The sequence below is a fragment of the Nesoenas mayeri genome (assembly GCF_963082525.1).
Source record: "Nesoenas mayeri genome assembly, chromosome: 2".
In the NCBI taxonomy this organism is placed as follows: Eukaryota; Metazoa; Chordata; class Aves; order Columbiformes; family Columbidae; genus Nesoenas; species Nesoenas mayeri.
In genome coordinates, this window is record NC_137543.1 from 151,511,195 (window position 1) to 151,535,578 (window position 24,384).

Sequence of the window (24,384 nt, forward strand, 5' to 3'; positions counted from 1 at the left end):
GTTGAACAGTTTTAGTGCAGAAAGCAGACTGTTGTGTGTGATGTTTAAATGGATGCAAGCATCTGAATAATTTCTAGCAGCAATAAAAAGAAAAGATCTGAGGATAAATTTAAAAACAAATTAAATATATATTTCTTGTTTGTTGGGTAGTTAACAAATAAGTAATAACATGTAGAGAACACACATGAAGTTCATTACTCCCAAATGTGAGAAACTGCTGCACACATTCCCATGGGTATTTTAACGACAACAGACAATTATTGTACACAGCGGTCTGTTGTAGTTAATGAATAACTATAAATTGGCTTTTTGCCAGAAACTCACCATCTGCACACACTCCATCAAAGGCAGACGGACAGCCTGGTTTCCAGATAGGGACACGACACAGGCTGGGGTAGCTGGAGTAGCTTCTAAAAGGGCAAGCACAGCTTCCACACCCATACGACTTGCCTGAAAATAGATAATATTTGAGTGATCAAGCAAACACTTAAAAATAAAAGGCTTTTAGTCACAGGAATTGCCACGATTTCTCCATAAATCAAGCTGAAACCAATTATTCCTTGGTAGGTGAAAATATCGCAGGCTGTTTAACACCCTGAAGTATGGAAGATTGACCCTGGACCTTTGCTTTTTAATCCTAATATAGATGACTTTACACAAAGTGCTTCAATATTCTGAATTTTAGCTATTCAGACAGTTAATTTGAGACAATAATTGGATTTGTCAAGGTAATCAGGTAAAGAACTTCCCCACCCCCAAATAAATAATCAAAATGTAGTTACACCATGTGGTGTCGTGAGCAATTATTTTAGGTTCACTCACCAAAATTCTGTCAAAAGCTGAAGGGGTTCCACCTCTTTGCACATGACCCAGGATAGTTACTCGGGTGTCAAAACCAAGCCGCTGAACCACAAGCTGCACAGAATTTCAAAATACAGTGGGTTTATTATAATCATTATTTTGTAAACATATGTATTAGAATTACTCTGGTTTACATACTATTGGAATAACAAAATTCTACATACATTATACATGAGCACATCAACAGAATGAAAATACTACAAAAGTTAAGCAAGCCTTTAGCTTATTCCTAACCTAGAACTAAACTCCAGGTTCCTAATCAAAAGGAACATTTCATTTTTTAACAGCAAAACAATGGCTTACATTGCAATGCTTTAACTGCAGTTATAATAGCTTCATCATACACAGTCCTCAGCCTTATAAAAACAAGTCTACATATTATAATTAGAATACTTGAAAGAAGCTCAGTTACAGTGTTTTATTCACACCATGTTTCATCTGTGTGAAATATTACACACTTCAAGAGACTCTGAGTAAAACTTCAGTGAAGATGACTTTTAACCTTAATTCACAAAGCTTCTAAAACTTGCAGTAAAAATCGTAATAATAAAACTATTTCTTTCAGTCAGGCTTTCTTTTCATTTCCTCTGTTACATATCAAATATAAAGTCACAGAAAGACATGGTTATTAATACATCTTCAGTGAGCATGTAAGGTTAGGAATAAAGAATGGATACCATAAAGCAGAAAAAAATTGTAGAAATTATTTACAAACTCTTATATCCCTTGTATTTATAATTTTTGAATGTTTTAATTGGCTGAAATTTGTAGCATGCTAGTAATGTTTCTTCCATAAAGATATAACATCTATCTGCTGTATGTACCCTTAAGACCACTTGGTGCTAAATTTTACTTTGTAAACTGCAATTCCGAATTAAGAGTCAAAGATTACTCTCAAACTGACAGCTAGGACAAAGAAAACTCCATAGTCACAGGACACATAAACCCCAGGTAAAGTCCAAGTGTCATAGCTCCTTCCTGCCAATGATAATCTTTCAACTTATTTTCTTAAGAGACCCTTTCCAAGAAAAGCCGAATAATTTCAGCTCAGAAGTTTGTCTTAATCTTAGACACCAATTAAATTCTTGGCAAAACAATCATTTAGAGAAAATTAACAAGACTTTGTCCAAATTAGACAATATTATTTCACAGTAACTGAGACAGACCATTATTAAAATTTTACAAGAAATATGAAGTAAATAGGATTATAATTACTGATTAGAGCTGGCTTAAGACCCTCTATCAATTAAGGCACCCGTGAAGTATGTGTTTTGGACTGTTGTCTTATTTTATATGGAGAAAAGGTTCTAATTAACAGCCACTGAAATAATTGCCCCTTAAGTGGACTATGGATTCAGATAATAAAGCATAAATACAATATACAACCAGCAAACTCTGTGATAAGCTATTTTACAGGAACAGATTTACTTTACAGAAATGTTACTGTTAGTAACAAGCCCCATCTTAAGAAGAAAACCAAAAGTGCATCAAAAGGATGTTGACACTTACATCCTTAACCTTCTCTGATGTTATAGGTTTGTTGTGGCAATCAATAGCTCCTTCAGCTACAATAATAATGTTCAGCCTTTTCTTTCGTGCACGATTCTATAACAAAAATAAAAACATATCCATGTACTAAAAAACCTGAAAGAAATTTACAGAGCCATTTTATAATCAATTGCTATACATTAAGTTGCTAGGATTTGAGGAAATATTTCTTACACTTGAGCTCTTCAGTGTTCTCACACATTTTATCTTTATATAGGTCTTTTCATTTATGAACTGTCTTATATGAAATTAATGAGGAAAGGTACATGCACTGTTTGTATAGGAATAGTTTTATGTAATCCCTAGAGTAGGTCATATCATTCTTCAAAACAATTGCAGAATGAAGGAAAAGAACTGTTTAAGATCAAATAGCACTATATGTGACACCAAAAACAAAGATTTGCTGAAAGGCATGATCACATTTTAAATCACTGTTTTCAAACCAAGATCTGCAAAGATGTAAGGAAATCCCAAACATGGTAATAGATTACCTCTGAAAGCTTAACACACATTGAATCTTCCCATCCTTCTTCTGGTGGGTATTCAGGAATAAACACCCAATCTGCGCCACAGGCTAAGGCACTAACAAGAGCTAGATACCTAATAAACATAACAAATGATTAGACATTTATGGTTCAGATTTCTTGATCTTTCATATCTGTATGAAACACAAACTGCTGAAGACAATACATACCCACAGTGTCTCCCCATAACCTCCAGAACAAATGTCCTCTGATGGCTGTAAAAATAAGAAAACGAATTAACTGTAGTACTGCAACTCAAAAATGCAGTCCAAATTCTTGACATTTCCTCATATCAGGAAATAGTCTGTGCTTACCATGCTTACTAAACACAGAATTCATTAGCAAAACATAGGTAATTTTAAATACATGGTTTAATACAGCTTATCTTCCAACACATAATTCATTTTTACTACTACTTCTATAACATGTAAGGACAATTAGGAGAAGTGAACATTTACTAGAAACTGAAATGATACAGATTCATAGCTAAGAATTGTAATAATATAGTTATATTAACAAAAAAGACAAATCATTTAATTGCTTAAACTTTACCTAGAGAAAGCTTATATACAAACAGATGCTACTGTGTACTAATAAAGATATATCTGGATCTTCTGTAAAAGAGATGTCTGGGAAAAAGTAAAAGCATACTCAAAAACCAAAGCCTGGCCCCAAAGCTGATGCAGTCCCTACAATCAGATGCTTGAAGTGCTGCCATGACAGAAATGATGGAAAAACCATTACCAAGAAAAAAAGAAACCAAGACACTTGCAGCTAAAAAGTTTTTATTCCCACTCTACAAATGTAAAAAAACCCAGTTACCTAACTTCTGTTTAAAATTAACTTATATCCTCCACTATCATACGGCAATAGGACACTTAAAATTTGAAGTATGAACAACTGTATATTTTGTTATAGTTTTCTATCATATGCACAATTTACCTTTGAGCAGTGGTCATGATGGCATCTACAACTTCAATGATTCTGTGCAAGGCTGAGTCAGTACCTATGGTCATATCAGTGCCACAGAAGTCATTGTCTATGGATCCAACCATTCCCACAATGTTAAGATAAGCATATTTCTTAACAGCCTCTTCATCAATCTTTTCTGTAAAGAAGTATCCAGAGAAAGAGCTATAGGTTATTATTTAAAAACAGAACGAACAAAATATATATGTATTTTTTAGACATAATGCTTGGGTGCTCTATTTTGTAAATTAAACATATCCAAACATTAGATTATGTTTAGATATTTTAGGTAACAAGGTTAGTCAAAACTACAAACAAAAGCCAATCAAACAACCAAACAAAAGAATCCTGCATAGAACTCCTTAAAATAAGGAAGGAAAAAAGAGCTTTTCAGTTCATTTCAAAGTGTCAACAGATTATCAAGTTTTGTAACCAACCTTAAAGTTCACGGTTTGGACTTAAACAATAGCAGTCAAATTGTAGTCTCGGTGTTATGATATGCAACAAAGAAGCAAAAGGATGCAAACTGGATGTGATTAAGAGCATACATAAACAATCAAAAACCAGCATTCAACTTTTGAAGACTTCTCTTCTGCAACACTGAAAGGCTCTGATTTCATTATTAATAAGCAAATAGAACAGAAAAGCCCCTATTTTAAATCTTAGCCTGTGTCTCCCAAGACATCAGTGAAAATGCTGAATCATCCAAGAGTTCTGAAGGATCTCAAGGATGAAATACCTTAGTTGCTTAAGTGCCTAAAACTACCATAGTATCTCTGCATGGTATGGTACTAAATATAACGGCAATTTTTTAATATGGGATTTAAGAACTTATATCTCACTGTGTTTAATGTCTATACTAGACGAAATAGTAGAAACCATAATTAAAAATATAACTCATGTCCATAAAGATAAATACAGAATTCTGAAGAAGAGTCAAAATGTTTTCTATGAATGTATACCATGCATTACAAACCTTTTCTAGAGTTCCAAAGGTGACTTAATCATCACATGAATAAGGAATATCTGGTAGCTGTATTCTACTTAGATTTCCAAAAAGCCACTGACACAGTCTGCCCTCAAAGGGTTTTGAGGAAACTAAGTAGCCACAGCATAAGAAAGAAGGCTTTTGCATAGAATACATAATGTGAAACAGAGGGTAAAAAATATGAAAAAAGAGGGCAGTAGTAAATGCAAGTTCTTGTATCTGAGAAAGGTAACCAATGGAGTTCTACAGGGATCTGCGCTGTTCAACAAACTCAGCAATAACCTAGAAAAGGGACCGAGCAGTAAGGTGCAAAAGTTTACTCATCAAACTGTATGATTTGGGTTCTAAAGGTGTGGGGTGTCTGAGAAGAAGTGAAGAAGGCTAGCAAGACACAATGAACAGCAAAGCATCAGATGGGATTCACTGTAGATAAACTAATACACATGAAAAATGTACCCTAACATCACAAACAAAACAATGCCATTTTCAGCATAACAATATAATAATGCTGTTTTAATTAATAAATCAGGTTCAATGCTCAATAGCAGTCAAAAAACCCAAAATATTAGAAAATATTAGAAAAAGAATAGAGAACAAAACAAAGATCATTATACTACTGTGTAGATCCATGGTTTGCCCTCATCTTGAATACTGGGTGCAGTTGTGGTCCTCCCCACCTCAAAAAGGACATGGTAGAACTGGAAAAGGTTCAAAGAAGGGCAACAAAGACGATCAAAGATATAGAACTTACATATAGGGAACAACTAGGCAAACTAGGACTCTTCCATCTAGAAGAGATGATGAGGGGAAAATAAGCCAGCTGTAAAATCTCAAGTGGCATACAGAGAGGAAACAGGATTGATCATTCACTGTTTGTTCTAACACAAAAAATTATAGGACATTAAATGAAACTAAAAGCCAGCAGGATCAAAATAAACAGAAGATCCTCCACAAACTTAATCATCCAGTGATGCTCTATAACTCCTTGCTACACAATGCTTTCAGCAAAAATCTGTATGCTTTCGAGGAGACCATATACATTCGTGAAACAAAGAAATTGATTAAGGACTGCTAACAGCATCTGGTCCAGGAAGTCCTGAAGACAGAAATGGATGGAATCTACAAGAGTATTTCTATATTATGAACAACATATAGCATCAACACAGCATTTTTTAGTCTTGTTCTGCTATTTTACTTTTTCCCTTACATCCTCTTGGATGCTATCAAAGACAGCTACTGGGCTGGATGCAATTACAGCAACAGTCACTTCATGTTCTGATCTTAAACAAACAGTGACATATAGGCAGAAAAGCATCAGAATTTAATAACAACCGAGTACATAGCTTGTTGTAGGAAAAGAATTACCATGTCAGTTTGGATTTGAGGGCAAAAGGTTTTTCAAGCAGAAGTTTAAAGTTCAGGCCCTGAAAACGATTCATAATGGGGGGAAAAAAAGTCACACAGATGGTTGCCTAGTAACTTACTTGGCATGTTGATCCTTTAAGGTATAGAAGAGAGGAGGTACAGAAACTAAAATCTTTTTATTTATGAAAAACCATGTAATTTCCTAGAATGAATGCATTTGATTTTTGACTTAAGAAATATCCTATGGGTATAGTTTGTGTATGTATAGTTAGGGTATATAAATTGCCTGGAGATCGGACTAGAAGTCTAGAGGATCTAAATACGAACTTACCTTTTTGTGCCAGTTCTTCTAGAAGTCCACTCCATTCTTCACGGAAAAGATTGGCCCCAGTTAAACTTCCATCTCCGCCAATCACACAAAGATTAGTGATTCCTCTCTGAACCAAGTTGTAGGCTGCCTGCAGGCGGCCCTCCCGGGTACGAAAGGATTTGCAGCGTGCACTTCCAATAACTGTACCACCCTAGAAAAAGGAAGTGTAACAGTTTTAATTTATAATATAGTATTTTAATGGATTTTTTTTAAGAGCGATTAATAATGAATGGTTATTTTGTAGCATAACCTCCATCTCTAATTTTACAATGAGTAAAAAATAACAAAAAACAAAGAATCATCAAACTTGCAGGAAATTGTGTTCTCTAGAGCTGATAGACACATCAGAGAAAAGGGAAAAAACACTCAAAAATGACTGGTAAAGAACTACTCTTGAACCAAAATGTTAAATCATTTGAGATTAATTTCAGTAGTGTTCTAATTAGCTATCTAATTGTTACCTACATGTGATAGCAATAGTAAAAGTGATACAGCACTAAGTGGTTAAGAATTTAGATGAATTTGCTTCAAAGCACAGCACTTTTCCCTCTAATAAAATTATATAGATAAACAATAAGAAAAAAGATATATCCCTGAAGCTCAACATTAGCATTTACTGCCATGCCACAGAATTATGGGCAGAACTGCATTCACATTTAATGCCTTATAGATAAGTTAAATTTTCTGTTTTATTAACTTATCTGATGTTTTTACTAGTATAATTCAAAGAGCTTCCTCCAAAAATGGAAGTAATTAATTTCAAAAAAAGCTGAAGCATCTCATCACTGAAATCTGCTGGGCATCTCGCTGAAAACAAGTTACATGCTTACGTTGTTCTATCAATCAAGAAAAGTCTAAATTTTGCCTTATTCATTGTCATAGTAAAAACTAAAATTAATTGAGACTGCAAAAACTTTTTTTCTCCTGCAAACAAATCTGGAGACAATTACCTCACTTTTGCACAAACATTTCCTTCACTTTAACTTATGATAAATCAGTCACGCCAATCCATATTTGATATTCAAACCTACAGAGGCTGTACTGATATGATTTGCCCTATCAATAGGTGTTTCAGCTCTCAAGTCAGTCCCAGGCACTATTTTACTGTCTACATTGTAATACACAACAGCTGAATAGAAGCAGTTCAGCTTTCTCCATAATTAAAAAGTAGAAGTATACATATAGAGATGTTCTAAAAATAATAATCAGGACTAGAAAACATATCTAAAATAGGTATTTTCATACTTCTAAAACACAGTGGTAAGTGGAAAACAGACTTTATTTGAAATTATGTACTACAACTTCTTCTGATTTAAGAATATAGGTTCAGCTGAAAAATCTTTAATCAAAACAACACATTTTTTAAGACACATCTTCAGCTTCACTATCGGTCTGTTGAATTCCTAGCAATCAGGTTCAGAAAGGTGTTTTTCTTATAGTATGTATGCTATAGACACATATAGGATGCCTACATCTTGCTCCTGCCTATGCTCTTATGTGGCTTGGCCATGACATTTCAATTTTCTCTAAATCATAAGATGAGCCTTGATGATGCTCTTAGTCATATGGCTTAGTTTTAGGTAGCCCTGCGAGAAGCAGAGAGTTGGACTTGAGGATCCTTATGGGTCCCTTCCAACTTGAGCTATTCTATGAGTACAGATTCTACAAGATAGGCAGGGGATTAAAAAAACAAAACATCAACAAACAAACAAAAAAAAAAAAAACCCACACCAAAACCAAAACACCTACATAGACAAAACATCTCAAAGTATTCCAGGATATTTGTTTGTTAAAAAAAAAAAAACACTATTTTTCACTGTGCTAACTGCTTTATATTATATCAGCTTTACAGAAAGCTCCAAAGAAATCCACCTGGAGGTAGTTTTCAGAAAGCCTGGCAAGCAGTAAGGCCTCTTTGCCAAACATAGCATCTGCTCTGTAAGAAGTGACAACATTACCATGCTGAGGAAAAGTGTAAGGAGATCCAAATGGCCACCCTGCAGAACATCATTGTAATATAAACATACAGACAAAGTTCACTGGTATTAGCTGAGCTCTAGAGAACTGTACTGTAATTATACCCATTACTATAATTCTAAATCCACTTACACAAGAAGCCAACAGGATTTTGTAAGAAAATACTTGCCTTACAAAACACAGTTGTCTGATATTTTGGCCCTATGATGTCTTTTTTATTAAATATAGGCTTGTCAGTATGGCTGTCGGAGGGTAACGACATGCATATTGAAAATCTAGAACAAAGATTTTCAAGATCATTTCTGTTCACCAAATACAAGAACACACAGAGATGTTTAGGAAGTGTCAAACATCCATACTATAGCAGTCAGGATCTGCCAAAAGTGGTATGTGCTGGTCACTCAGTCATCACAGAATTCCAATTCATAATTACAGTTGTTTTCTGAGATGTAGAATTTTGGTTCACTGTTTAAAAAGAGAGAGTTTGGGTCCCACCCCCGCCCTAACACTTACCACTTGCAGGATACTTGAAACACTTTCCCATGAAACTTCTACAATATTATCACCTCCATCAACCATTCCCTGGTAACCCTGAAAGAGAAAAAATATTTTAGAAGTCTGATTTGAAAAATTCTGTCACATTCCCCCTGCAGTAATACTCACCTTCTTTATTTTAATGCAACTTTAAGTAATTAAAAACATTTAATATAAAAATACTCAATTTAAATGAAATGACCATCAAGCAGGTATCACATTAGGGAAAAAAAACAAACCAAAACAAAAGAAACCCAACAAACTCTGTTCCTAAAAGATCCGTTCCAAAGACAACTTCAAGATAAAGTAATACTTCACACAGATTACACATCTTATAAACTGGAATGGCAATGTGTTTCTCCTTTATTAGGAATAAATATTGTTATCTTTTAAAAACTACAAAGATGGAAGAACTTCAAAAAGATTATAAAACATGCTTCCTAAAAACACAATCTCAGTTGAGGTCAGGATCTTTGAAAGAAAAAAATCTACCTTTGCAACACTTTGTACACTTCTTCCCCCACGGCAGGTGGTAAGCAAAACACAATACAGAGCAACAACCAAATATTTTTCATATACAAAGAAGAAATCAGGTTGCATAATATTTATTCTTTTTTTTTTTTTTTTGGAGGCAGTTACACAATAAATAGGTTAAAGAAATTTAGTAGAAAACTACAATTTTCAGTGATGCATTTAAGAAATCCTCAATACCTTAACTCAAATGGTTTTCAGAAACCAATGCCTGCTGTAATATGGAGAGACCTACACTTAGTTGAAAGAAGGAAAACTATCCAGTGAGCAGCTGAAGGATTTTATGCCTGGCTTTAACAGGTCTCAGCATAAATATCAGCAGAAAGATAGTGGCATGTACAGATTCTTTTCCATTACACAATATTGTGAACATTGATTTAAAAATCAAACAAACAAAAAAATACAGCGAAGTTCAAACCTGGAAAAACCTAACCGACGTAGACACCAGAATAAAACTGGTGTTACCATTCAACGTTTTGACATTTATTTAAATCTCAAAGAAAAAAAAAAATGCTGGGTTAAGCAAAATAAAACAAAAAACCCCTACTAAACAAAAATAAACATGACAATGTTTATGTCTCCATTTTTAGATTATGTGTACATATGTATAATCATGCTGAGGAACAATCAGTTAACCTTCTGTATGCAGTTTTTGCAAGACTGCGCATAATTTTAGGGTTGTCGATAACAAATCAGGTGGAACTAGAAACAGAAGGGAGTTTAGAAGACAGAAAAATTGACATTATAAACTGGAGACATTTACTTTGGCACGATCCAGAGTATATGTAGGTTTTTTCCAATATGTAGTAACTTGGAAATGTACTAAGCCTACACTGGTTTAAAAAGCCTTATATATTCTATGAATACTATATCATCCTTGAAGTCTCCCACTAACATGATAAGATAAAGATAACCTGGACTCCGCAAAAGTACAAGTTACTCGAATTAAGCTTTCTAGGATTCTAGTACAGATTCTAGGGAGAAAACATAAAAGTTTCTGCTTAGTGAGACTTGACTAATGAATTTACATCTGAGATGATCAAGCAAAAGTAAAGAAACACATAGAAAACTACCTATGTCTGTAATTTCTAGCATTCAACAGATCTTGTCAGTATTTTGTATACTCTCCAACTTACTTTAATATGTGACTAACATATATACATATTGTCTTGTATACTAATGTATATTCCTAAAGACTTGACACTAAGACAATATTTGCATAGTTCCTTCAAAATTAGAGCAAGTTGGAAAAGACATAATGCTTAATCTACATATCAACTCTAAATAAAAAAAATTCTGTCTTAGATAAAGTGCAAAGACATTCAGACAGAAAAATTCCAGTGGATCTAAATGAGTTTGATGCAGGCTAATCAGTTACTGAGTTCATTTATCACAGACTTGCTCGTTTGTTTGTGTTTTGTTGTTCCTGTTGATTGTTTGTTTTGGTTTGTTTTTTTGTGGTGGTGTTTTCTGTTTGTATGTTTTGTTTTTAAAGTGAAGAATACAATGTTCCTTATAGCACTCAGTAATGGACTGAAAACTTTCCCTATCGGTGCTCCTACTGGCAACTACAAAAGAATAGTATGATGTTACATCCTAACTCAGTTTGTAACACTGACTACAGCAAGCTGTGCTACAAGCTGACAAACATACATACAGTTCACATATTTGTTCCAATCATTCATCTTTCACTTTTACTTGAGAGGAAAAATAAAGTGCATCCAAGAAATTATTATACACAGTAAATTTATACATAATTATATACATATCATAAGAGTCACGGATGAAAATTCCTAATTAGTATTTTATTAACAAATCTAAAACACAGAGAAAAGCAAAGCTAGGCTAAGGATGAGCTATGAGCAAGTCCTGCACCACACATCTTTAAAGCAGAAACAGCTCATGCATGCTGGTCAGGAGTCCACATCAATTCTCTCTGTGTATAGAAGTGAGAAGACGGGCTGTATTACAATAACAATTCTTCCTGCTACAAGGGCAGGGAGCTTTTGGAACAGGTCTAACCCATTTTAACTGTTCCATTAGATTTTCCTAACTGGGTTCTGCTTGCTATGTAATGTAGATAAGCTACCTCTGAACAGTGTAGCTAGAATTGCCACACTGCTTTTCCATAGCATTAAGAGATACAAAAGCCATAGAATTAAAACAGCTTTGTAGAAAAGCCACAGGAAAAAAAATGACTGATTATAACTGATAATGATCATGATTTCCATTTATCATTTCAGTTATTTAAATACTGTTGCTAACTTGTGGACTGGGCAGTCCATTTTAAAGGTGGAATTTAACTTGAATTATTTTATCAAATAATGCAACACCATTAAAATAGTCTGGCAGATGTGAACACAGACCTTAAGAAGAAGATGGGAACCTAACAATTTACATTTAAAAAAAAAAAAAAAAACAAAAAAACAAACAGCAACAAACCTCTGATTTAGTTTTTAAAAATAGCAGCTTGGATACAAGAACACTAAAGCTATGGGACAAGAATGGAAAAAAGCAAACTGTCAAAAATACAACAGGTACTATACTTGAAGATCAACCCCATTTTATACTTATTCCTTCCTCTACCCAAACTCTGAATATTCAAAGATGAACAAGAGGAAATTTCTGTGGGCCTTACATTCACAGGGTACATATACACAGTAACTCCTGGAGAGAGAAGCAGACAGAGCAAACCTTGCTTTCCTGTCTTAACTATAAAACCAGAAGCCTTCGCAAAAGAACAAGCCATCTTCTCATATGTTACATGCGAGATATTTTGGGCTTTAACAGTTGATTTAATTTACTTACTGAGCTTTTTTAGCTTTTACTCGACAACGTAAAATACTAGCATCAGTGAGTGCACAAACCACCACAGAAAAGACATGAAGTTTTCCTCACAGAAATCCGTGACTGCCGTACCATTGCATTTCCAATGCTGGCCTCTTGAGAAAAAGACTCTTAATCAAGATGAAGAATCTAAAAGTTCCACAGCTTAGTAGTAAGAGCACGCATCCACTGGGAACTATGTGCTTCAATCCTGGAAAAAGGGCAGGTTATTTGTATAAATATTTAAGACCTCAGTTTCTAAAACGAATTGCGATAAATGAGAGGCATCACTTTTTCTTCTCACTCTCAATTAGGAAAAACAAAAACAAAAGCAACACAACTTAAATCAGTTCTGATTGGTGAAAAAATTTAAACTAGCCTCCTAGAACAGCCTGGTACTTTAACATGTACTTCCATCTGCAAGTTTTCCACAGCATGAGTGAAATAAATCCACAAGTATTAAAATTTTAATTCAGATTGGAGTAGATTTGAGGAATAATATGATGATAGTCAGTGAGGGTGACTACAGACTGTTTATATATTAAAACCAATTACTAAAAGATGTTAACATGAATAAAATACGAAACCACGGCAACTGTATAGAGTAAGCATTGTTTCCACAAATTAAAAGCAAAATTTTCAAATGTGCTAATTTCAATGAATTAAGATGCAAGGGGATTTTTATAGATATAAACTAAGATTTTTTTATATAAACTATATAAACTATATATAAATATAACGTATTATAGTTTTAAAATAAACTATTTTATAGTTTAATTTTCACGTTATTTTTTTTTTCCTTGCAGAACCAAAGTATGCCCAAATAGCCCATAAATTCCAGTCTTCGGTCTTCGGTAAACCTGACTTAAAAAAGGCTAGAAAATTACTTATAGCTCGTTCATCATCAATCGTTGTTTATTTATCTTGGTAATATCTACCTCATCATAAGATGAAGCAAAATGTGGGTAGGAACCAAAAGAAAAATAGTTATTGTTTTATTTAAAATATGGAGGTAGTTTTGGCCACAGCTGTAGAAGACAGAATATTTTACAGCACAAATAAAGTTCTTAGAGCAAGTTACGGAAGAAAAACAGTGTACGACAACTAGAGCAAAGCAGGTGTGAAAAGGCTGAGACATTTAACTCCATTTTTGGCTCCAAATAAGAAAACATTTTTCATCTTTTGGATGTCTCCACTTCAGGTATTTTAATCACTTTTTCCAAGCAGCTTCAATACAAGGATCACTTTACACATGTGCCTAGTTAAAGTGCCTACTCAAAATGTAGGTTAAAAATATACTATTCTCATTGTTTAACAAACTGAAGACTGCATGTGATAAACTGTAATATAGAAGGATCTTATTAAAAATATAAAATAACTCCAAGTATATACAAAAACACATCTCCTCAGTATAGACAACGCAAAGGCTTACAGTAGGGACCATTAGTGACAAGTCTTGCCCTAAGATTTTTGTTTGCTTTTTCAAAGTGCTGAACTTAAATAATTGTTTAATTTCAAAGCTTGCAATAGTATTTCTCTGAAATACTTATGTGCATTGCGAAAGAAAACTGACTTCATATTTTCTCCTCTCTGACTTCATGTCAGAGAGGAGAAAAGGTCAGCACTCTGTACTTCTGAAACATGGAACTGAATGGACTCATCTAGAAGCAAAGATCCCTTTCAGAGCTATTTCCCCTACAGAGTGAAATGTGCATTTTTCTCTCAGACTATACTGAAGACGGAATGACTATATAATGGAAACACAAAATTCCAATATTGACTTTTTACAGTCAATTTTCATTCAAAAATATCTGTGACTTCGCAAAGGCAAACTCTAGCAATTGTCTGAACAGAGGAACACTATAACTTAGATAGCACAATTTTGCCAAGCTCAGAACAGAAATTTTCAAATTTTGGAAATTTATCATTGAATACACTCTGTGATACAAAACAGTTTTCAGAAGGTGACAAGAGCAAATATACTGTAAGATGAACTAGAAAGATGGCCGTTCTTAAGTTAAACAAATCCAACTTCTGGCCTTTAAAGACAGCCAAAAAATCTCTTCATTTCCACAAAAGTATCTGACCCATTTCAGCAAGCCTGCAAAAACAGCTGAACACTGAAGCAATTCTAGAGATTGGCCCTGTAATTAGCACACACTAGTATTCAGAGCTACTTGCTGTAGCACTGTAGTACAAAAGAAATTTGGAGCACAGTGCTCTGCTTATTTGCATATTTGCATTTCAATCCACTTCCCATCTCTTTAGTAAATGAACTCTAGGAATAGGGAGACAGAGAAAGAAAATTGATAAATAGCTACCTTTTACAGCTAAATCATATATTTTGCATTTGCAGAACTAAAACTACTTTCCTATAACTTCTATTAATTCTAGTGCTTCATATTTTTATATTAAACATTAAAATTACATTTTCCTAGGAATATTGCCTACAAAGGTTTGCCCCATATCAATTCTTTATTATGATTTGTAATCACCTCAAGCTTTTAAGAAGTTGTACATGAGTTCCAGCATGAACAGAATGACTTCTTGCTAAATATGTTTCCCGTATGGTTTAATCCACAAATTTTATAAAAACTGAAAGTGTCCTCCAGGTGGAAGTCTAACTATAACTTAGTCTTCCAGTAAGACATACACAGATAGTATTATTTTACATGGAACTTGTCTCATCATTTTTTCCTATCAAATAATTGTTACAGAAATAAACAACCTTTATGCACATGCAGTCATACATTTCAACCACAAAATTCCGATGTCTGGACACGCTACTGATGGTGCAGGTTTTTTGGTCGGGTCTTTTTTTGCTTGTTGCTTGTGGTGTCTTTCACTTACAACTTTCTATCTATAAGCCAGGAAAATGGCACCAGCCTGACAGCATTCTCAATCAAAAACAAGTTGTGCAATCTGTGAAATTAGGGTGATGGCTCATCCTTATCATACCCTAGGAAAATGGACTGGGGGAAAGTCAAAGCATTAAAAATTAGTAGGTTAACTATGTTTAGGAAGCTATTTGTGGAGTACAATATTTGGGGTCAAACATCTAACAAGTACACAAATACACAGCTCACTGCTGGGTGACAACCACCTCTTTTTTTCAGTATTTTCAGGCTTCTGGTGGCACATGAGGAATTCTTTATATTTAAAAAATTACTTTTAAATAAAATAGTTTTAGCATATACATCGTGAAAAGTACTTTCCAGAAAAAGAAAAATTATTAAATAAAATACTGATATGATGAAAGGGAATGACATCTACATCATTTAATTTACGCTATTCACTCTCCATGAGGTTTCCACAAAAACTCACATATAAGACAAACACAAAATTAATAAAACAAAAACTAACCTCATAAACAAAATACACTTTGGCTTTTACATAGATTCCCATGCGTACTACTGCGCGCACAGCAGCATTCATACCTGGGAAGAAAAAGAAAAATCACATTGTTATAGGTTATCCAATATTTTTTGAATACTATAAATTTTCAGTGTCTTTAAAAAAAAGGGGGAGGAGAGGAGAATATTAATTCATTCCTGAAGAAAGACAATGGTCAGCATCTATTAAAACAGAAATATGCGTAACGACAATGCAATCAGCCAATGATTATGAAGGGTGCAGAACTATTGGCTTTGTTATAATAATTACGTGGCTGCCAGCATGTATGTTAATCAGATATTAAATTGCTGCTGATTGTAAAACAGAATTGTAAAAGTAACAACTACTAAACCAGAAACAGAAAGTAAATTCATTTCACAATCCTTCTTAGATTTCTGTCTGAAATGTAAAAGGTTAGACAGTTAAAATTTAGGTTCTTCAAAGCAGAAATTACATTGTAACTGTTCTTTTTCCTAAGCTTTCAAAAGTAACACAGAAGTATATACAGTATTTCCAGGGGAGTAAAGTCAAAGCTGACAAAGATAGGTGCCCTCTTAAAAAGATAAAAGTAGCAGTAAATTAACACTATAAATGCTGCATGGACTCATTTGACAGAAAATTTCCTAAATGCCACTTTGCTTCCCAGAATTGCAAGTGCATGTTGGAATTCCCTCCTCACAGACAAATTATACTACTATAAAATCATCCATTTAAGTTCGACGGTCAATTAACTTCCTGAGCAACAGCAAAAGTTCCACTGGTCCCCCTAGATGCATCAAATTAATTTCTGTTATAACTCAACCCTTCAGATATTGTGTTACCTTACTCATTATTTAGGAAATCCCCCAAAGGAATAAATTAATTGCTTCCATACCACTTAAACAGACACAAGAGATTATGCACAGCATAAGGACAGACATAGTTAGGCTACACTGAAAGAAACAGCCTCAGCAGATAATTTGAAAAGGTATGCCAGAGACATGATAATCCAAAATATTAGGCACCAATTCTCCAAATCTATTGCACTTAATATCAAAATAGCACAGTGTCAGGTTAGCTCTGCTGTTCGACATAGGTGCTAAGAGTTCGCTCATCTGGAGATATAAAAAGTTGGTAACTAGAATATACAACCGCACAACACAGTCATAAAGACCTATTCCTAAAATATCTACCATTACTGGAAAAAATACTGAGCTATAAAAGCTTACCTACATGAATAAACAAGACTGAGGTTTTCTCAAAGATTTATTGCTTAGAAACATACCAGAAAGTCCCTGAAGTTGCCCTAACACAAGACAAAAAATTAAGTTTTCCAAAATCCAAAGTTGCTTAGTTGTTTGTACAGATGTCCTTTAGCCTTAAGATTAAAAATAAGAGTAACAGTGTTTTCTCATTCATTATGTATTAAGAAATAACAGCAAGAATTCTCTCAGCCAGAGTCAGCCTTGTGGCAGCGCTGGAAAAAGTTCTCAAAAGCCAAGAGAGCTAAAAGCACATCTTTGGACAATGAACGGGATGATGCCAAAGAAAAGCAAAGAATCTCATGTGACAGGCTGAAAAGCAAGTTAGCACTCTAAAGTCTTAGATCAAAACAGATCTACTACACAGAGCACAGTTACTTCCTCAATAAAACAGTTTTCATAACAAAACACTCCCACCCACCTCACACACAACCTCCTCTAGAAAGAAGAAAAAAAACCTTTAACTTTATAAACATGACAGTTCTTCCCAGCACTGCCATTTTCCTCAAACAGGGAAGACATAAGCATAAGCTACTCAAGGTTCACAGCTTGCCTCCGTTAATGCACAACATGTTGTGTCAGAGTGGGTTTTTTGTTGTTCTTGGTTGGTAGGGAGGTTTTCTGGTAGTTTGGGTTTTTGGGGGTACAGAGAGCTGTTGTTCAGGTTGTTTGTGGAAGGTTTTTTTTTTTAGACGTAAGAACAACTTTTTGTATTATCCATTTGGCTGCAGAATTCTAGAGGAGCAGCTAAAAGGTTCACTAGCTGAAGGAAAAAAGTTCATCTTCACCATATGAGAACTACTCGGAACTGCCCTTTTGAACTTCAAGAACAGAAGGTTCTTAACTTTGTCACCTCTCCCATTTGGCACCTGAGAAGAAACACTAAGACTGTTTCAGGTATCTAATACATGTTCAGTTACAAAGATCATGGTGTCCCATCTACCAGTAGTCTCTGTATTCCTAGCATCTAATTAGAAGAAAGTGTCTGTGATCAAACAGGCAGAATAGTCTTGCCAGCAAAAATAAACATTTAATAAAAACATTCACACATTCACATAAACATTCACTTGTCTATTATCTGTTTCTTGCTCATATATTGGTCGTGTATCCTATCTTTTTACCTTTAGCATGCACCTCTCTTAATCAGTGTATTTTAAAGTAGGGTAATCTGTTCTCATTACAAATTCTCCACATCTGCCACACCTGTGTTATGTACAAATTAGACTACAACTGTTGATTTGTCATAACATGCACACTTCTTCTAAAACAGAGCAAAATATAAGCATTTATTTCTCAAAACAATAAATCCATTAATTTCATGTGAACATATTCATAATACAGCCACATACTTTCTTCATTAATATTTTCCAGTTTCCATATGTCTTATAGGAAAAATTGATAAAATTCATAATTTACCTGCTGCAAGAAAGGGGAAAAGCCCAGGAAAAAAAAATCACAGACAGAAAGCACCTTCTCAGTACCACCACGTGTGTTTACGCAGTACACATTTTATTATTATTTGGTGACGCATATGTTATCTATTTATACAGAAAAAGGGCTTGGGAGTTTATTGGCAAGCTCCTGAAGACGTGCCTTACATTCCAGAAGAGCTGAGGACTGAATAATGTTATAATTTGAAATCTACAAAACACAGTTAAAACATTGAAGCTTTAGACTTCTATGTGTTGGCTATCTAAAAGTGAATACACTGCTTGCAGTATTTCAAGTACGTAAATACAAAGAATTTCATGCAGTCTCTGTAGAACTTGTCTAACAAAATGTTGCTGTATTTGATTATTTGTGGAGCTGTATTTGTAAATTACCACAATAACTATGAAATGTAATTATATGTTATTACTGAAAAAGAGATTAACCATGGCTTTAGTCCTGAATAATAAATGTAAGAAATGTAGCCTGATAAAGACAGAGGATTAGAACAGCAGCTTTGAAAGAAAGACATGAGTAAAATCAGGATTTTTTTTTTTGTAACATAAGAATTATTTAAAATCTTTCTGAACTACCACTTGCTTTTGCATTAAAGCCTTTGGCAGAGGAAAATATTAATTTTGCTCTTTTGGACTCTGTAAAGATTAAGTTATCTGCAACTATCTACGTAGCTTTACATAATGTCTGAAATTAATTTAAGAGTTGATAATTTACTGCACTTCTTTATATTGTCTATTCAACTATCTTTGAAAGTAGTAATTTTCATAGCAGGGTTACAAACAATACTGCAAAAATCTTTATTTTAAAGGCACTCCCTTCACCCGGAAGAGTATTGCTCTCTCCCACCTACATCCTGTTCCACATGCATATGCACCACTACAAGAGAGGAGTGCCAGGAAAATTAAATCAGTATTTTGTGTCTAAGCCAAGTTTTCCTCACTTTAGTCAGCTAGACGGACCTTTAAATAAATAACTGTAATACTAACCATCTAAAAGAAAAATCGAAACTACGCATCTTGGATAAGCAACAAGAAATACTTAAGTACCACCGATTTTAAAGATAAACATTGGCTTTAATGCATGCTTAATGACAGCACATGTTTAAGTGCTTCCCTGAATAAAGATCCAGACTTAAAAGACTATATAGCAAAACACACAAACTAAGGAAAATGTCCAAACATTACCAACCAGAAAGACTTTATTCAAGTGGACATATCTTTAATGATGTAAGAGCCTATAACCATCAAATGGAAAGATGAGAAGAAGCAGTCAAATATAAGAACTCAACAAATCATTAGGAAAATAATTTAGGTTTGTTCCACTTTTAATTACGTAACAGATTTTATTACATATAATCACAATGATTCTAGATACCTGAAGAAAACACTGTACAATTTTTCTAAACAGTAACAATGCATTCAAGTCCGAACATTCTACCACACAAACATATACAATACTATAACATCTCGACTACACACATATCTCCTTCTTCAAAATAAAAGAAAAAAAATCCTAAGAGACTATTTTCAACCACAGAATCCAGTAATTACAGCAGCAGCTACTCCAAAAAGATTAAATGCATTTAAATAGTTACACTCATCCATCTATAACTACATCCTTTCATTTTACATACAAATTATATTTATAACAGCACATAATATGGACACATATATATGTATTTTATACATATGTCTATACACACACACTATTACTTGCTGGAAAAGGTACCTTTTCGGGGAGCCAGAATCCAAAAAGTCCTTATGACTATCTTCAAATTACCTAACTGTTAAGAAATAAACTCTGTAATCTGGATGACACAAAAGGAGTGGTATTTGTTTTTTTCTTTGTTTGTTTGTTTTGTTGTTGTTTTAAAAAAAATTATTCTAATTCCATCATATTCTACCAGGACAAGATCAGTACCTCTGTTCTACCTTATTAAATGTGTTGCGATGTTCCTGAAAAGCCTGTAATGCTTCAAGAATAGAGATGTGTAGATCTTTGCTTCCACAGTCATGGTCTGTGGTATTCCAAAACTCTGGAATCCAAGGTGATATAGGGTTCTTTTTAGCTGTTTCTAAGCTCAATATCTGCTGAAGGTGTGTAGGTTTGTTGTTGTTTTTTTTTTAATTCGTTTAGTGGCAAAATGTCTTCTTCCAATGTAAGTTATCAAGACAAGAGCAATAAATCTACACTACTATATTAAATATGCCTTGGCACGTTGGGAAGCCTGTAATGCTTCAAATGTACGTCAGTAGATCTTTACTTCAGCATTCATGGTCTACAATATTCAAGACCATTACCACGTAATCTGTAAGTGCCTTACTTATGCTGTCTTCCACAACACTGAATCTTTTAGTTTATCTCAAAAATAATGTGGTCACATTCAAAGCCAATAATCTTGAGTCAGTAAATTGGGCAACAGCTCAAAGCAGCCACTAACACATCTTTCCTCAACAGTACGCAATCACCTTCTGTCAGAAGCTTTCAGATGACATTGTTCCTGCTGCTGAGCCACACCTACCACAGTCCGAGGACAACAGTTTGATGGGAAGTTGTACAAAAATAAGTGACCTAAGGCGGTCAAAATTGTCCATGGCAGCCACTGGCAACAGTCTACTTCATGACCTAAAGCAGACCACAGCCAGAGAGTCCCACAAAGTGAAGACAGAATTGTGACTGAAAACCTGTTTACTACTCCAGCTTTCTGAGCTGCAAGTCAGAAACAGTCCAGAAACTGAACAGATTAAGAATCAGTTGTCAAAATTTCTTTTGCCTCTGAAGGTTCTTGTGAGGATGTCAGAAAGTACTTTCTTTAGTTCACAATTTAACAGCTGACTAGTTACAAATGATGGACTGCCAAGCTTAGTACTTACATACATTAAGTATACAAAATATAAGTATTTTTCCTGTGAAACAAGTCACTGATTAATCCTTTAGCTCAACAAAAGAATATACCTGTGTTTAAAATACATTCACTCAACCACAATAGTTCCAGTATGACATATACACATTTTGTAGTCTTTAATATTTCACAGCTAGTAAAAAGGACAAACAAAAAGACCTTCCAAAGAAATACCATAAATGTAGTGAAGTAATTTACCCAATGCTACTCCTAAATTATTAAAAAGTACAATAACAGCAAAGGCAGTAACTTCTATTCTAAAGAAACTTCAAGCATATTTAGTTCTAGGCTAAGATATACAGACCAGCCTAAATCAAGGCACCTACTGATACAAAAATTACATGTTTACTGCAGCCCTAATAGGTTTTCTTTCCACTCGGTTTCCTGTGAGCTTAGTGTGCATTTCAGATATTCTGAAGATTTCTGGTGTCTAACAAGTCTAAAAAAAACCCAACAAAACAGGCGTCTAGACTTCTTTTTTTATATTAGTACTTTTTTTTTTTTGCCTACTTCAAAGTTAGTAGTTTTGCCTCATCTACAGTTTGCCTGAACATGTATTTGCAAACAGCTCTGCAGTAATAGCAGCATATTCCCTTCTGCTTATACTCCACAACTTCACTTCTCTTGCACATTTGCCCTACAGAGCGCAAATGACCTTGACAGGGCATGACTCATTCTGTCCTTTAACTCCTAACCTAGCATGCAACAGAACTGAGGTTGCATATTGTACACACCTACACTGCTACCAAGATAGTAAGGGTTAGGAACCTCAACTGTGCTGTATGATTCAGTTGAAACTATCTAAAATGTTGTGTTGAGTTTTTTTTTTTCCTTGTTCTTCTAAATTAGGACAATGCCTACAGAATTATTTGGAGGGCATACAGTTTACTTTGTTTGGTCTTCGTGACAATATGAATCCACAGACATCAACTGTCACATGCAGTTACTTCTTATTTCTCCATGTAAATAAGCTGCAGTTGCAATCTGCCAGATAATAATCTAGACGTTACCCATGGATTCTGCGAGTCCTTTAAATGCTTTAATTCACATAGTGGCAAGTGTAGATTAATACTTTATAAAAAGAGATGCATCTGCTGCTGCATTATATAATCTCCAGCCACGCGGAAGCAAGTAGCAGGGCTCAGCCTCTTGCGGAGCACGCTACTGCTGCTTGAGGCAGTGCCCTGCCACACTTTAAAATTAAAATGGCGATTTGGCAAACAGACCATTAAAACACAGATGCCCTGATTCACAGTCCCTCCTAGAATCATTTAGTGGTGGAATTTATGACGCTGAGAGCTAAGTGTGGATAAAACTTGAACACTTTGCCCCCACCGACGGGCAAAAGAGAAGCCATTTACAGGCATCAATTTGCATTTTCTCCAGAACTGGAACATTTTCCTCTTGGATTGGTACCAAATCCCCTCCACCCCTGATTAGAAAGAGTTTCGGATAATCTCAGGTAAACTCGGGGGCTCCCCGTTATTCCTGCGGGCAGAGAGAGAGAGGATGTTTCTCCCGCCCCAGATGACGCAAAGAGGCGGAATCTGCAGCGACTCGCCGCGGATCACGTACACACCGGCGGCGGGAGGGAGCGCGGAGACACCGCTCCGTGCGAACCCCCCTCCTTCCCGGAGCCGCCGGGAACGCGAGGGGAGGGGAGGCCAGGGCTGCCCCCCCCACACCCGGGGCAACCGGGCAGAGCGGCCCCGCCGTGCGGGCTACTCCCCGCGCCTTTCCACCTACAGCGCCGGGGAAACTGCTCATTAAGCTACCGAGCCCACGCAAAACGGAAAAGGCTTTTTCTCCCCCTCTCTGTTGTCTTCACAAACGCAAACATGAGTGCCGTTTCTTCTTTGAGTAAAAGTACATTCGAGCCGCTCCCGAAGAAGAAAAAAAAAAAAATCATTTAAGGAAAGAAGCTAAAAAGCCATCATCACTAAACAACTCTCCTAGCAGAAGCAGAGCAACAGTCCTCTGAAAACAGCATGGAGCATTGCATATATAAAGTCTTAATTAACTGAAACTTCCTACTATTAATGTATACGAGATCTTCTGGCAGAAAAGAGGAAATGAAAGTGCAGGATTCCATGCCTTCATGACTAAGAATACTGCAATCAAGTCTGTTTCCTTTCCCTTCCCTCCTAAAATCTATAGGTCTTTTGTTTGCCCTGTCCTGTAGCTAGGTCTCCCCCTACACTTAAGAGATTTAAAGAGGTGAAACACGTTTCCAACATAGTCTTACGGGGCTAGAAACCAAACTACCGTATGAGCTTTCTAAATCACTGGCAGGAACACAGAAGTGCTCCTGGTGCCAAAATGAAGTGGAAAGCAGATGAGGCGAGGGCTGGCAGAACCCCAGCAGCCAGCCAGCCAGCCTCCCACCCCCGTGCAAGGCAGCACGACCTCTTCCCCGGCTTGCCGCAGCCATCCGCTCTCCCGCCCCACTCCCCCCTCCCCACCATCTCCCGAGGGGTGAAGACATTTTGGTGCTACAAGTTGTTGGAGCGTTTCTACCTTCCTCCCTGCCACGGCAGGCTCAGAGGGAATGTGATGAGAAAGGGAGGGAGGAAGAAGGATGATGGTATGTCTGCAGCTCAGGCGCCCGGGCGATGCAAAAAGGATTTATCATTTAACTGATCTTAGCAAGATAGACAGCTCGAAGGCCAGCACGGAGAAAGGAACCCGAGAACCGCGGCAATCTCGTGTGCCCCACTCACAGAGCCCCATCTCCACTACCTCCATGTGCCACAACCGGCGCGGCTTCCCGCAGCCACCCCAGGGGCTGCCCACGCTTCCTACTCCCTTCTCGCAGGCGCTGCTACACCCGCCGGCGCCTTCTCCAGCCTCCCACATGGGCGCCCTGCCTGCTTGTGAGGCCCTCCGTGCTCCTGCCTCCCTCACACCAC

General features: G+C 35.8%; 1 protein-coding gene across 4 annotated transcripts in view; it reads right to left on the bottom strand.

Moving 5' to 3' along the window:
* The window catches only part of PFKP (phosphofructokinase, platelet), a gene marked incomplete at its 5' end in the record, with an annotated part of 48,986 nt that overhangs the window by 24,400 nt on the left and 202 nt on the right, over nucleotides 1-24,384 (bottom strand). For all 4 annotated transcript variants that reach the window (XM_080339828.1, XM_080339827.1, XM_080339826.1 and 1 more), the window contains 9 exons: nucleotides 325-450; nucleotides 823-915; nucleotides 2,371-2,466; nucleotides 2,901-3,009; nucleotides 3,104-3,148; nucleotides 3,876-4,041; nucleotides 6,587-6,776; nucleotides 9,116-9,193; nucleotides 15,857-15,930. In XM_080339828.1, coding sequence (XP_080195954.1) covers nucleotides 325-450; nucleotides 823-915; nucleotides 2,371-2,466; nucleotides 2,901-3,009; nucleotides 3,104-3,148; nucleotides 3,876-4,041; nucleotides 6,587-6,776; nucleotides 9,116-9,193; nucleotides 15,857-15,930 — 977 coding nt within the window. The remainder of the gene's footprint in view (nucleotides 1-324; nucleotides 451-822; nucleotides 916-2,370; nucleotides 2,467-2,900; nucleotides 3,010-3,103; nucleotides 3,149-3,875; nucleotides 4,042-6,586; nucleotides 6,777-9,115; nucleotides 9,194-15,856; nucleotides 15,931-24,384) is intronic.